At 52.3% G+C, this 12,860-nt stretch overlaps 1 protein-coding gene across 4 annotated transcripts in view; it reads right to left on the minus strand.

Moving 5' to 3' along the window:
• LOC101833610 (core histone macro-H2A.1) overlaps positions 1-12,860 on the minus strand; it is a 60,669-nt gene that overhangs the window by 4,050 nt on the left and 43,759 nt on the right. For 2 of the 4 annotated variants that reach the window (XM_040756063.1, XM_040756061.1), the window contains exons 6-8: positions 10,978-11,068; positions 6,770-6,859; positions 4,599-4,773 (exon numbers count right to left, since the gene is read on the minus strand). In XM_040756063.1, coding sequence (XP_040611997.1) covers positions 4,599-4,773; positions 6,770-6,859; positions 10,978-11,068 — 356 coding nt within the window. Of the gene's footprint in view, positions 1-4,598; positions 4,774-6,769; positions 6,860-10,977; positions 11,069-12,623; positions 12,724-12,860 lie in introns of all 4 variants that reach the window. The other 2 variants (XM_040756059.1, XM_040756060.1) reach the window with 1 other exon arrangement.

Consider the following 12,860-nt stretch of genomic DNA (forward strand, 5'->3'; position numbering starts at 1 on the left):
CCACTAAGTCGTCTGTGATTCCCTCCCAGACCCCCCTGCTCTCAGCTGTGGCTAGTGTTCTCAGTACCTCACGCGGGACTGACCCCTCTTCTACCTGTCTGGGACCTTGTGGGCATACGCTAGCGCCGTGCGAGCCTCCCCGGGGCCACTCCCACTGTGCTGAAGCACCCTTTCTCCACAGCTGGCCCCAGACTCCCCAGCTAGTGCAAAGGCGTCGCAAGGATTCTGTCGGGCCAGGCAGGCATGGGATGCTTGGGGTCCATGGAAAGCTGGGTTCATAAGAGCCAGATCTGGGGGTAGGTTCCAGGTCCCCTAGCCTGCAGCATCCTCTGCTGTGTGGGACTCACCAAGCCTTCTCACCTCCAGGGGTGTAAAGGCCACTGTGAGGAGCAGGCCAGCTGGAGACCCCAGAAAATCTCAGTCAGCAACCACGTCCCAGAGGTGTCTTGGAGGGAGAAGTGGGGAGTTATGGGTAATGTGGGGACATGGCTATCACCTATATGATCACTTTGTCTGGTATTAGGTTTCTTGTGTCATGCTGCTGTCCCCAGGACTTAACATTATCCCAAGGCCAGAGGACGTCATGGTGGGCTCTGGTCCCCTTTCTTTCTAAAGTCACCCCTGGGTACAGGACACTGCTGTCCCCTGGCAGCTCAGGCAATGCTGAAGTATGCCACATTTCCCAGAAAAATCTATACACCGTGGGCATGCGGGCAGGGGTCCTGGGCACGCAGGGGGGTGCAGCCTGCCTGACAGGAAACTCTAGCTCTGCCAAGGATGAGCTGTGTGACCTCGGATGCTCTTTAACCTTTGAGTGGGCTTGACAGTAGAGATACTGCTGCTAGCCGTGTCTGGGGCTCCGTGAATACCCATAAATGGTGTTTGCAAAGTACAAGTAGCTTTCCTTCTAGGTTCATAAATCTGAGGGATAGTGACACACACACACACACACGTCCCTGTGTGCTGCCCCACGAGGCGTCTCTTCCTCATGTCTAACATCACAAGGTGTGACAAAGACCGGGTTACATGAATGGGGTCTCCATTGCCCCCAGTCAAAGCCGGAGGGTGGCAGGAGCAGGCCAGTACCTCTGGGGGCCATCGCCAGCAGGTCACTGTGTTTGTATTCCACCGTGACTTCTATGCCGGGGACACTGGGTGCCGCAAACAAGTCGTTTTCTTTCCCCCTCTTAACCCCACTGATTTACTGGCTGGCCTGATATAATCCCATTCTCTCCCCCATGAAAGCAAGGGCAGCTGTGTGCGTGGCTGTGGATGAGGTCTGCCTGGCAGATGTGGCCAGGGGAGCCTACACATGTGCTGCCTTTGGCATTCCGCCCTTTAAAGGCTTCCCATTGGTTATTTTTAAAAACTTTTACTCCATGAAAAATGTAAATAAGTTTGTAATAACAGATGTTCTTTTATGAGAATTGCTTTTATGCTTCAATTAAGAATTTCCCAATAGCCGTATGAAAGAGCGTGAAATTATTACCTCCAATAAAGGTTGCTATTGCCTTGCTCTTCAGAAGCACCTTTCATCAGGGCAGATCAAAGCGCATCCGAGGCACTAATTAACTGAGCCTCAGAACCATCTGTGAAGAAGGGGAGACCCCATGGCCTCCCTTATTAAGGAAGGCCCAGAACAGAGAGACTGATTCATTTACCAGAGGTCACACAGTACAGTACCATAATGCCAAAGAGCAGACCTTCTAAGGGAGGTAGAAGCAGTAGGTATGGCTGCTTAAGCTCTGACCAGAAGCCCTGCTAGAATAAAAAAAACGATAAAAAGAAAGATCTCGAGCCTCCTTTGGGAGGTGCCCTGACACCCATAACACATCCACGTCTACGACGAGCTCTGGGGCCCGGGTAGACGCTTGCCCAGCAGATGCAAAGGGCATTGGGAAGGCTCAGCTCTGCTGTGTGTTCACGCTGTAGCCAGGCTGGTCTCGAACCTGCAGCAACTCTCCCTTCTCAGTCCTCCAGGGCTGGTAGTACAGGTCAGCCACCACACTCAGCTTTCTGGTGCCGACTGACTTTTCAAATGACGCCTATGCACGGTGTTAACGAGAGACTGGGGTGGAGATGGGCAGTCGGGGGACACAGCCACCCACCCCACCGCACTTCCCAGGAACCCCCAGGTCTGCGGGCTGAGCTCCTGCGCTGGCATGGCGCCTGCAGAATGTGCTGGCAGGTGGGAGCCAGCGGCAGGCGTGGGTGCGAGCGACCGAGCTTTCATTCTCTTCTACTCAGGAGCCCTTCACTAACTGGAGGGCCTAGTTTTGTATACGACTCCCTGAGTGAACACCACCGAGGACTGGAGGACCTCTGTCAGCACTGTGTGGGGGAGGATCTGCTACAGCTCGTGGCCCGGGAGGGAGGGCTGGGACGGGCACCGCCTGCCATTGCAGCGGGGCCACCAAAGCCTCCAGAGAAACAGGGTCGGTAACCGCTGACCGTGGGGGAGTCACTTAGGGTGTGAGGTCTCAGCGACGCCCTAAAAGGGAAGCAGGGGCCTCTGCCCGCCATAGTTCTTGTGAGGGGGGAGGGGGTGTTTGCCAAGAGCTGCTTTTACCCTGCAGGGCCCAAGCTGCCTGGAAGGGCGGCACACTGTAGGGCCCAGCCAATCACTGCCCCTATCCCCTCCTGCCAACAGCAGAGGGGAGACAGAGCCTCAAAACTGGATGGGCTTCCTAAGGAAGGTGGGCGCCCCGTCTGGACCACACACACACACCTTGCCAGTACAGACACCCAGGCAGTGCTCCCTGGGGTCTCAGCTCCTGACAGCTAGAGCCCGCCCCCCCAAGTGTCTTCACTGCACTTCACGCCCGGCCTTTCCCAAGCTGGTAGCAGACAGGGTTAGCGGCCTGATGTTCCCAGTGTGCCCTGCCCCTCCACAGTGAGGCTCTCAGAGCCTCGAGATGCTCAACACGGACCGCTATGCCTGCTTCTCGGTGTGAGGGTTTGTTTCCATGCCATTGGTCAGCTGCTGCACGGTGGAGCAAGATGACCTCTGCGGGGCCCGGCTGCCCGCCAGACCCCAGGAGTGGGTTACAGCTAAGTCTGACCTCGACACCCAGCTGCAGAAGGACTGTACCGCCCCAGTACTGGTCCTCTGTCTGATTTTGAGAGCCGGTCTCACTTGCCACCTGGGGTACATGATGAGCAGGAGCCGGGCAGAGCTTAACCCCAAGTGCTTGTCTTTTGATATTTTCATTCTGTCCTACCTTGGATCCACCTCCCTCTATGGCTAAGGGGGCTAGACATGCGTCAGGGGTGTCCCTGAATGGAGACCTAGGGAGACCACTGCATGAAACTGTAAAAGGTGAAGCCTGCGTTCCCTTTGGAGACCCCCGTATGTTGGAGATGCCAGGGAGAGCTGTTAATGGGGAGTGGAACCAGCCCAGGAGAAAGGAATGTGTTGCAGCAAGAAAGCTACTAGGAGTTGGAGATCTGAAGAGTACTCTGACGTCAGACATGGGGATGCAGTTAGGTGTGTGCCCAGCTGGTTCTTGGTCTTGCGTTGGCTCTGTGTTTCCTCACTATGCTCCCATTCGGGACTGTAGTGTATATCCTGTGCCGTTACATGCTAAAAGTATGTGGCCTGCTTATTTAATTTTACAGGGTATTAAAGTTAAGAGATCACAATGAGTCTCAGAAGAGACTCTGGACTTTTAAACAGGGTTGAGGCTGATAGACTACAGGGACTTTTGAAGTTGGACTGAATGCATTTCTGCTTTATGGAATGGCTACAAGCCCATGGGGCCGGGAGTAGAGTGTGGTAGTTTAAACAAAAATGCCCATGGGCTCATAAGGAATGGCAATATTAGGAGGTGTGGCCTTGTCGGAGGACGTGTGTCACTGGGGATGGGCTCTGTGGTTTCAGAAGCTTAAGCCAGGCCCAGCGGTGCTCTCTCTTCCAGATGTAGAGCTCGGAGCTCCCTCTCCAGCACCATGTCTGCCTGCAGCCACCATGCTTCCTGCCAGGATGACAATGGACTGAACCTCTGAACTGTGAGCCAGCCCAATGAAATATTTTCCTTTGTGAGTTTCCATGGTCACAGTGTGTCTTTACAGCGGTAAACACTGGGCACAGCCCCTGTCTTTGTCAAAGTCTCTACGGCAATCCAAGGCTGGGCTATCACACAGTTACAGGCTTGTCCTGGAAAGACCCTTTCCTCCTTCTCTCTCCCTGTGTCCCCACTCCTGTTTGAATGCCCCAGGTTCTTAGTGCCCCTCAAGGCTCCGTGAGGTCTGTCTGTCTGTCAATGACTTGATCTTCCTAACTCATCAGCACATCGCCGTTTTAATCGTTTTAAATGCATGCGTATGCATCTCCGCATGTGCGACCTGTGTACAGGTGCCTGCGAGGCCAAGAGCGCGTTACTTGGAAGCTCGAGTCACAGACACTTGAAAGCCACCCCGGGTGGATGCTGGGAACCGGAACCCTGAAAGATCGGGAAGTGTATAAGAGCCAAGCGGACTACCCAGCCCAGCACACACTGCATTCTTTGGACTGTCGAGCGACAGACAGCTCTGTACGCAGGGGCCGTGGCTGCAGAAGAGACACCGTGACTGACATGGCTGAACGCCTTTGCCCATACCTGCCGCTGCCAATGGATGGGAAGGCGATGGACTTCAGCTTCCTGTCGTCAGCCAGGGCCAAGCAGTTTTTCACCGTCTTTTCCAGAAGTTCTTCGCACTTGTCTGCACCCCAGACTGGACTATTACAGTGAATCACAAACTTGGCGGGCAGGCCGTGGCCCGCACTAACAGCGGCTGGAAGGGACAAGAAGCAGCATCTGTCACAAGAGGCCAGACCCACACCCGCTCTCCTGCTCTCCAGTGCCCCCTAGCTGCCTCTGTGGGCCTGTGCCCAAGGACCACTGCAGCTCCCTCCGTGCTATGGCTCTACCGTCAGCTTGAGCTGGGAACTACTCTGCGGTTGTCTCCCCGCCACCCGGACAGTGGCATTCAACCAATTGCTACCAGGACCTGCAGAAGAATGCCAGTGACTCCCCTGCCGCAGAAGTGTGTGGTGAGGCCTTACACACCAGTTCCACTGAATGTCAGCGAGTAACTACGATGGATCTCTAACACGCTACACACAAGCCAAGACAGCCTTGGAGCGCAAGGCTTTGAAGGAGTGGCAGCCTAGCTGTGTGACCTGATCCTGTCCACGGTGACAGAACAAGACTGGCTCTCAGAGGCAATTCTTCCCTTCCTGGAGGTGGCCGGTGTCCAGCCACACCTCTCCACGACTGTCCCCTCTGCTTTGTGAAATCTAAGGACACAGCCTCAGTTCTGGAGCTGTAACTGGCCTCCTGTCTCCTGGAGCAGTTCTGGGGCCATTCACTTCAGGAGCTGCGACAGGATGACACTCGCGTTCTTGGTTTGCTTGAGCATCAAAACCTGTCTGCTGAAGGATTAGCACTGCACCATGGGTGTCATTAAGGGCACTCTGTAGGGTCTCGTGGTGCCATGAGCAGTGGTAGGGCTGTGCTCACTAGGTCGCCATGCTCTGCCCTATGGTTAGCAGCATTTGAAGTTGGCGCTAAGCCGGTTGGGAAGGGGCTAGAATAGAACACATTAACAGATTGTCTCTGGGCAGGGGTAGGGTTTACTGTACTGATACTTTTCAAAATAGTCTAAGCCAGGTATAACCCCAGCACTTGAGAGGCTGAGATAAGATCATCTGAGTCCAGAAGTTAGAACGGACATCAAAAGATGCTATTAAGACAAGCAAGAGCCACCTGGACCATCCCAGCAGCCTTCCCACAGTCATGGCTCGGTTGTGCCAAGCTGTCTCCCGTCAGACCACATCATGTGCCGAGAGTCACTGGTGGGCCTGCGTGGGAGCACGGTGGGCGTGGCCAGCAGCCCCTGCTGCAGTCACCTCTGCCTGTGCCCACCCCCGCGCAAGGCTGGCCTGAGGTGGGACCGCCTGGAAGAGTCTTTTCATTGGTGCTCTGCCCGCGGTGCTCCTTACAGGAAAACAGAAGAGGCATGGCACAGATCATAGCTCCTATTTCATTGCTACAGGACCGTGACACTAGGCCCAGGATGCGGGTGACATTTCATCGCTGGGCAAGGCAGCTCCTCACCCGAGAGAACCTCTATAGATGTGTGTAATCACCCATGTCCACCTTTAGTCAAGATTTACTTTTAAAACAGAAGGCCTTGACAAAATGGGCATCCAGGATTGCAGAGTCCGAACTGAGGAAGGTGAGGGTCTGTCTTCGTGCCCCTCCCCTTTGATGGATCCCCGAAACCCTTTTCTTCAAGCCTGCTAACCCCCTTAAGGTCCGAAAACTTGAGCCCTACTTCCTGACTTCAGCTCGTCCCCCATGGACGTCCCCGGTCTTTTTCGTCCCTCTCCAGCGGAGCGGTGGTTATGGCACTCGAGGAGCGGGTGTTTATGTTTCCCATTAGAAGCACAGCTGGCTGAGGAAGGTTGCTGCCAGCAGGGCTGCAGGTGGCCCCATCTCACCCTCGGTTGTTCCAGCTCTCAGATCTGTCGAACCTGGCTTCTGTAACTCCTTTGCGTTTGAGATGGAGACACCAGATGGGGCTACCATGAGTAGCTTTTAAGTATGAAGGTGGTTTTCCCGGGCCTTCAGCACTGCTGACCATGCGCGCACCGGGCTCTAAGTGATCAAGCTCACAGGGCTTCTACCGTGCAGACACGGTGGCGCTGCTCTGAACCCTAACTCTCAGCTCTTCCCCAGCGCGGTGCAAGCCGCACCGGACGAGCACAGGGCCCTTCCCACCTTACCTCCAGCTACTTCCAAGGGTCCGTTCTTTTTCCGAAGTTCCAGAACAGCTTCTACAAACTCCTTGCCACCTTTCTTTTCCAGTGTGTTTCCTAGGTAAGGGCAGGGCAGGGTCAGAGTGCCACCCCATCTGAGGCACGCAGACACTCAACAGGTCACTTGATTACATACTTTAACTGGTTTGAGCAGCTACACTTTCACAAGGCTGCGAAACAGGACCCACGCCTGGGCTTCTCAGGGAGTAAAACCTGGAAAGGCTTTGCCCTGGGCCACTATGGCACTACAGTTGTTTCTGGTGCCGCCCCTCTCTCGGGGTGGCTGAGGTGGGGATGCCAGAGATATGAAGGAGGCATCTGTTCTTGGCAAAGATGCCTGAACTGCATGGTTTCCATTGGCGTGAGGAGCCGGGTGGCATTGGCTTCCAATGCGTCTGCTAAGGGGCTTATCTTGGGGAGAAGCCCCGAATAAGGGTGTCTGTGAAAACAGTAGCACACGCTCCTCCCCTCAAGCAGTCAGCACTCTTGGAAGGAAGCCAAGGAGAAAGTGTTCCCGTTTGGCCGCCTTTGGGCCGGCACTACATGCTTAGTTCCTATTTTGCAGCCTTGGTGTCACATGTGAATTAAATAAATAGAGAAAAGAAAGAAAGAAAAAAAATGGTCTCAGACAATATTTTCTTAATTACATTAATGATTTGGAATTGCTTTGGGGGAAGGAGGAAAACATCAGAAGCAGAGCTTAAAGACCAACAACTGATATTGCATAGTGCTTGGGAAGGCGTCAGGCTCTTAGGACCCAGCTTTAAGAAGGTCTTTCTGAAACTGGGACACTTGCCGGGAAAGTCAAGACGACCAGCGCCTCTGAGAACTTAGGGCGCCACGGCTCATGGGGACCGCCAGCAGCAGTTTCAGCTGTGGCAAACAGCAGCTCACCCTGAACAGAGTCCTAGTCTTCCTTAAGCTCTGGTTCCTCAGTTTTGTGCATTTTAAAGTCCTTTTCCTTGAAGAGGATGAACTACTCCCCTTAAGATTCACCATCTATTCTTGGAAAGGCTATGTGTACCTGGGTTGGTCAAGTATTGGAAAGTACCAACCCAGATTGGAATGAACAGTCTCATCAGAGTCAGTCCTGTGTACATGCGTGCTCCTCGGGCCTGGATTAACCCAAGGAAGTGTCTGCAAGTGAAAGGCAATGAATACCCTGAGTTCTGTCACGGGTAAGACCGTCACTGTCACTGCACGAGCCCAAGGAACATGGATGAGAGTGGTGAGGAGTCCTCGGCTAAGACAGGACCGGGCTTGAGAGGCTTACGGTGGATCCTGTGTCTGTCCTCAACAGGTCAGAGTGCTACTGTGCCTTTGCCTCCCTGAAAGCACCCTGGATTTTCTAAGTCTCCCACCTGCTGCTGCTCCATGTCCATAGCAAACTGGCACCAGAGTAGCAACTGAATGTGCCCTGTGTCTCTGAGGACACTCTGGGCCTTGTGTCCCCGCTCTACCACTCAAAAGTAGATACGGTCCAGATGTGAGACCCCATAGAGGTTCAGCTAAAACATCCATGCAGCTGAGGAAAAGGAGCCTGGGGTCCAAACCTACCAGCTTATGAGTCTAGTCTTCCTTCTAACCTGTCTCAAGTGTAAAGAGGGGACAACATTCTGTTGGCTGCTAAGGCTCACATTCTCTGTCACATCTACTCTTAGGTGAGGACTGAGCAACTTGGAAAATAAAGTCAGCATTTCACTTATGAAGATCACTGATTCCCTGTTAAGATATACAACATCTCCTAAGAAAATAGGCTGCTTTATAATTAAAAGTGTTTTATCTTAGGAAAAGTGTTTACTTTAAAAATATTTTTACTTATAATTAAACATTGCTGTAATTAGAAGTGAAGTTGCAAGCTAAAAATACACTTAATGCATGTCTCAAACTTAAAAACTGAACCCTAGGGTCACAGGCAATCAACCCAGTCAGGACTAGACTCCTACACACACATATGTATGCACATGTTCATGTAGACACACGTGTACTTTTTAACAAGAAACAGGCCCATTTTCAACCATATTGTCAACACTCTTAATGTAAGGCTCTTGCTTTTTAGGCTCAACTTCAGGGTTAATCATAAAGCAATCGGCTGATTCGCCCCCAAGCATAAACATGTGTTACTCCCATGAGGACAAGAACATTATTTCATGCTTAGAAAGCAGGCATAAGTATCAGTGTTCAAAACAGCCTAAGCAAAACTTTAGGCTTGGACAAATGTCAGGCTCAGCCTGTGGTCTATTTCACTGTTAGAAAGAACTTTTGATGGGTAGAAGTTAATCACTGGGCTAAGCATCCCTGCACTCCAATCCTCCTTCCAGCAGTCTCGGGACTCAGGAATTCACACCAAAAAGGCAAAGTGCAGCCATTTCTTCCTAGCTCCCTCTTTTCCCTTCTCTCACATCAACGTGGGAGCTGGAACCAATTGAGGCCACGCACGAATCTGGATTATTGTTGTTTTGGGATTGTACAAGGTATCTGAGGTCAGTACTAGTTTGGACTGGATCTCTAGGCAGAGAGCACAGAGGCGGCCTTTGGAAGACTGGGTTCCCACCTGGCAGGCTTTCCTCCTCCTGCTTTTCCTAGCTGTGACAGAGATGGTAGCAAGGCCTTGGCTACACTTTCTGATCCACACTGCTTATGAGCCACAGAAGGTAGCAATCTCTGTGCATGTGTCCGGTAGAGTGTCAGCACTGTCACTACCCAACAAGGCCAGTCCCAGTTTGGAGAGGACAGAGTCTGCTCTGCATGTCCCTCCCTAGTGGGCTGCAACCCTGTCTCTAAACTTCCCTCTCCCCTCTTCTGGCCAGTTCTGCTGAGTAGGAGCCTCCCACAGAGCCAGCAGTGCCCCGGGCCTGAGTGAGACACTCTGCCTGGGGTCTCCACAGTCCCCACTGCATCCAGCACCCTGGATGACAGGATGAGCAGGCCTCACGCATGCCCAGCTGACAAGGTCGGACCTGTGCTGCGTGTTTATTTACTTTTCTCCACATAAGTACGTCCTTCCCACCAAGTTTCTGCTGAGTTGAGAAAGGGAGCGTCTTTCTTTATGCTGCCTTCTTAGGAGGGCCTCAACTGCTTGCAGCCTGGTTTCATTTTGGCATGGCACACCTGCCAACTGTTCACTTTTCCATCCATGTCTGAAATCCAAAATGCCCAGGTGAGTCATCAGCCCGAACTACAATGCCTGAAGCAAGCGTGAGAGCAGGCTCTGCCGGTGACAGAGTCGAGTTGGGCAGTGCAGTCCTAACCTATCTGTACCTAACACCCAGGACTCCTCATCTCATCCTCCAGGACTCTGTGCTGGCTAGGAAAGCCATCCTTCTCTTTGGACGCAACCTTTGGGTCCACACTCAGAACACTGATTAGGCCCAGCACATATGTGTCTAATCACAGATGCACGTAACTACATACATAATCCTCTTTACCAAGCAGAGAAAAGGAGGCATGGAGGCTTATGCAACTTGGCCAGGTCTTATAATGGGTGGAGAGTGAAACTAGGATTCATGTTCCTCCCAGGTGGGGAAAGCCTCCTCACGACACACCCTCAGGCCAGTGCTGGGCCTTTGTCCCTTATGCTCTCCCATACTGAGCAACCGAGCACACTAGACCCATGGGTGCCAGCTGCCAGGGGACACCCAAGTGCTCCCTGTGTCTAGCACAGTACTTCTCAAGTGCTGTCCCAGAACAGCCTGTTAAACATACCTCCCACCTGACTGAACCCTGCATGTGGGAACACATTTAGAAAGGGTGACTGACCCCTTTGTGTGTCTGAGCTGGGAGGCTATTCACAAGAATGAGCATGTTTCTGACACCTGACGCCTGGGTGGGCACAGAGCCCTGTGCGCAGGAGTTTGCCCGCCTGTTCTGGTGCGGGCACTGAAGTGGCTCTTCCTGCCTGTAACTGAAACCTCTGGGAACCCAGTCTCCAACAAGGCTGCACCTCGAGGAGGCAGAGGAAGAAACGCTGCCGCTGAGCCAGTTTCCAAACCAGAAGTGCCCACGGGGCAGCTGCATGATGCACTGGCTGGCAGCCAGCTGCTCTTCCCCAGGAAGGTCGGGACGGCTGGAAGTGCGAAATGAATGCAGCCTGCATAGCTGTCAGAGGATCAAGCTGTCTGCGCGGCCGACTGACCATGCACACACACACTCGGCAGCACCCAGCTCGGCATTACCTACTTCACCACCGATGTAGAAGTCAGTGTTTGTCGGGTGAACGACAGCATCACTGTCGATCGAGGCAATGTCAGCCTGAACAACTTGCAACTATAACAGGTAAACAGATGTAGATCAACTGTGTTGGACCGAGACCCACGCACAGGCACATTTACTAACGCCCCAATGGCAGGGCTGGCCTACCTGGTCGATTCCAACATATGAGCCCAAGGGGCAATCAGTCCACGCAGTGTGCGCACATGTGGATGGGAGTAAGGACAGGAGGAGGAATATCAAATGTGACATGTTTAAATTAAACATTTGAATGACAAGTCAAAAAAAAAAAAGAGAGAGAAACACACATATGAGATCATTTCCAAAGATTAAAAGAAATAAAACAACGGAGGCCCCACTTCACCCTGCAGAAGCCTCTACGATGCTGGCACCCCACTGAGAAGGTTACAAAACACGGCATCTGCTTTGAAAACGTGGGCTGTCAGGCCAACCACAACAATGAGTTTCTCCATTGGTCTGTAGCAGTCAACTTGGAGGCTTTGATTCTTCCCCGGGCATTTACCATCTTTGCCTCCCTTCGAATAACAAACCGCTCAAGAAAACAGCCCAGATACACGCAAAGGGTTGCCTGTAATTTTTTCCTGAGTGGGTGGGAGTATTGTTCCAGGCTTTTCTCTTTTCCCAGCAAACCCTTTCAACATACTTTGGACAGAACCATTACCGTTTACAGCTCCTGCCCTTTGTTTTACAGGTGGCATCTGGCTACAGCAGGTAGAGAACAAATCCCAGCCAGGGCACTTCCAAGCTCCCGTCTGTGCTCAGCAAAGGCCAGTGTGTGGGCGGGCGCGGCCCCTTGACGAGAAACAATGCACAGAGAATGCACTGCGGTCAGTGGTGGATGCCGCCGACCCTGGAGGCATCTGGGAAGCCTGTGTGCCCCGGCAAGGCAGCCCCAGGAGTGTACTCATCACGCCTCGAGCTGACAGTCCCTCTCATGAATGAAACCAGAGGCGGGACACCTGAGGGAACCTTCCAGCTTGTGTTGGATGCCAGCTCTCCTTGCATAGGGACAAACTGAGAAAGTCTGTCCTGATTACTCTCCAGGTACAGTACGTGCAGGTGGCATTCAGTCACCCACCACACCAGAGCAGAGGCTGGGGACAAGAGCTGGGAAATCTGCTTCTGAATGAAGGATGGCTCCACGGTATAAAATCTAGCTTGCTTTCTTTCATATGCTTTGGCATTCTAATGAAAGCTTAAATGGAGAAACTATTGTTTTGTAGTTACCTGAGGTTTTTCAGCTTAAAAAAAATACAAAGAAAAAGGAAAGAAAAAGAACAACCAAAAAACACGATTTAAAATCCCTCCCAAGGAACCAGCAGCCAGTCTGATCATTATGGAAGAGAATTTAGATGGTAATGCATTTGCAATCCAGGGGAAATAGCCAATCACAATAGATGAGACATAAGAGACCATCTCCATTTGGAGCAGCCTAGAGTGAGTCAATATTTAAGGTCTATAACCAAATGCCAATCAAGGATTGGGGATTTGCCTTGACCATGCTTAAGTCTAGGCAAATGGAAAGCCTAAATTCTGGGTTCCATAAATTTTCATCTGACAGCTGGTGGTGCCAAACCCCATCCCCAATTACCTAGGTCATCTTTAAGGTCAATGTCAGCATTGGTAGGATTGATTATGGCCTCCACCTCAAAGCCGGCTAAATTACTGATTTCACTGTGAATAAGGTTCAGCTGAAAAGAAAAGCACGAGGTGGGAAATAACAGGAGAGCCGGCAAGTGGCAGAGAAGCGAGCCCCGGACACGGGTGAGGCGGTGGCGCTCACAGGGCACGGGGCTCGGAGAAACGGGAGCTACCGGGAACGTGGATC

The sequence above is a fragment of the Mesocricetus auratus genome, unplaced genomic scaffold (assembly GCF_017639785.1).
Source record: "Mesocricetus auratus isolate SY011 unplaced genomic scaffold, BCM_Maur_2.0 Super-Scaffold_100013, whole genome shotgun sequence".
Classification (NCBI taxonomy): domain Eukaryota; kingdom Metazoa; phylum Chordata; class Mammalia; order Rodentia; family Cricetidae; genus Mesocricetus; species Mesocricetus auratus.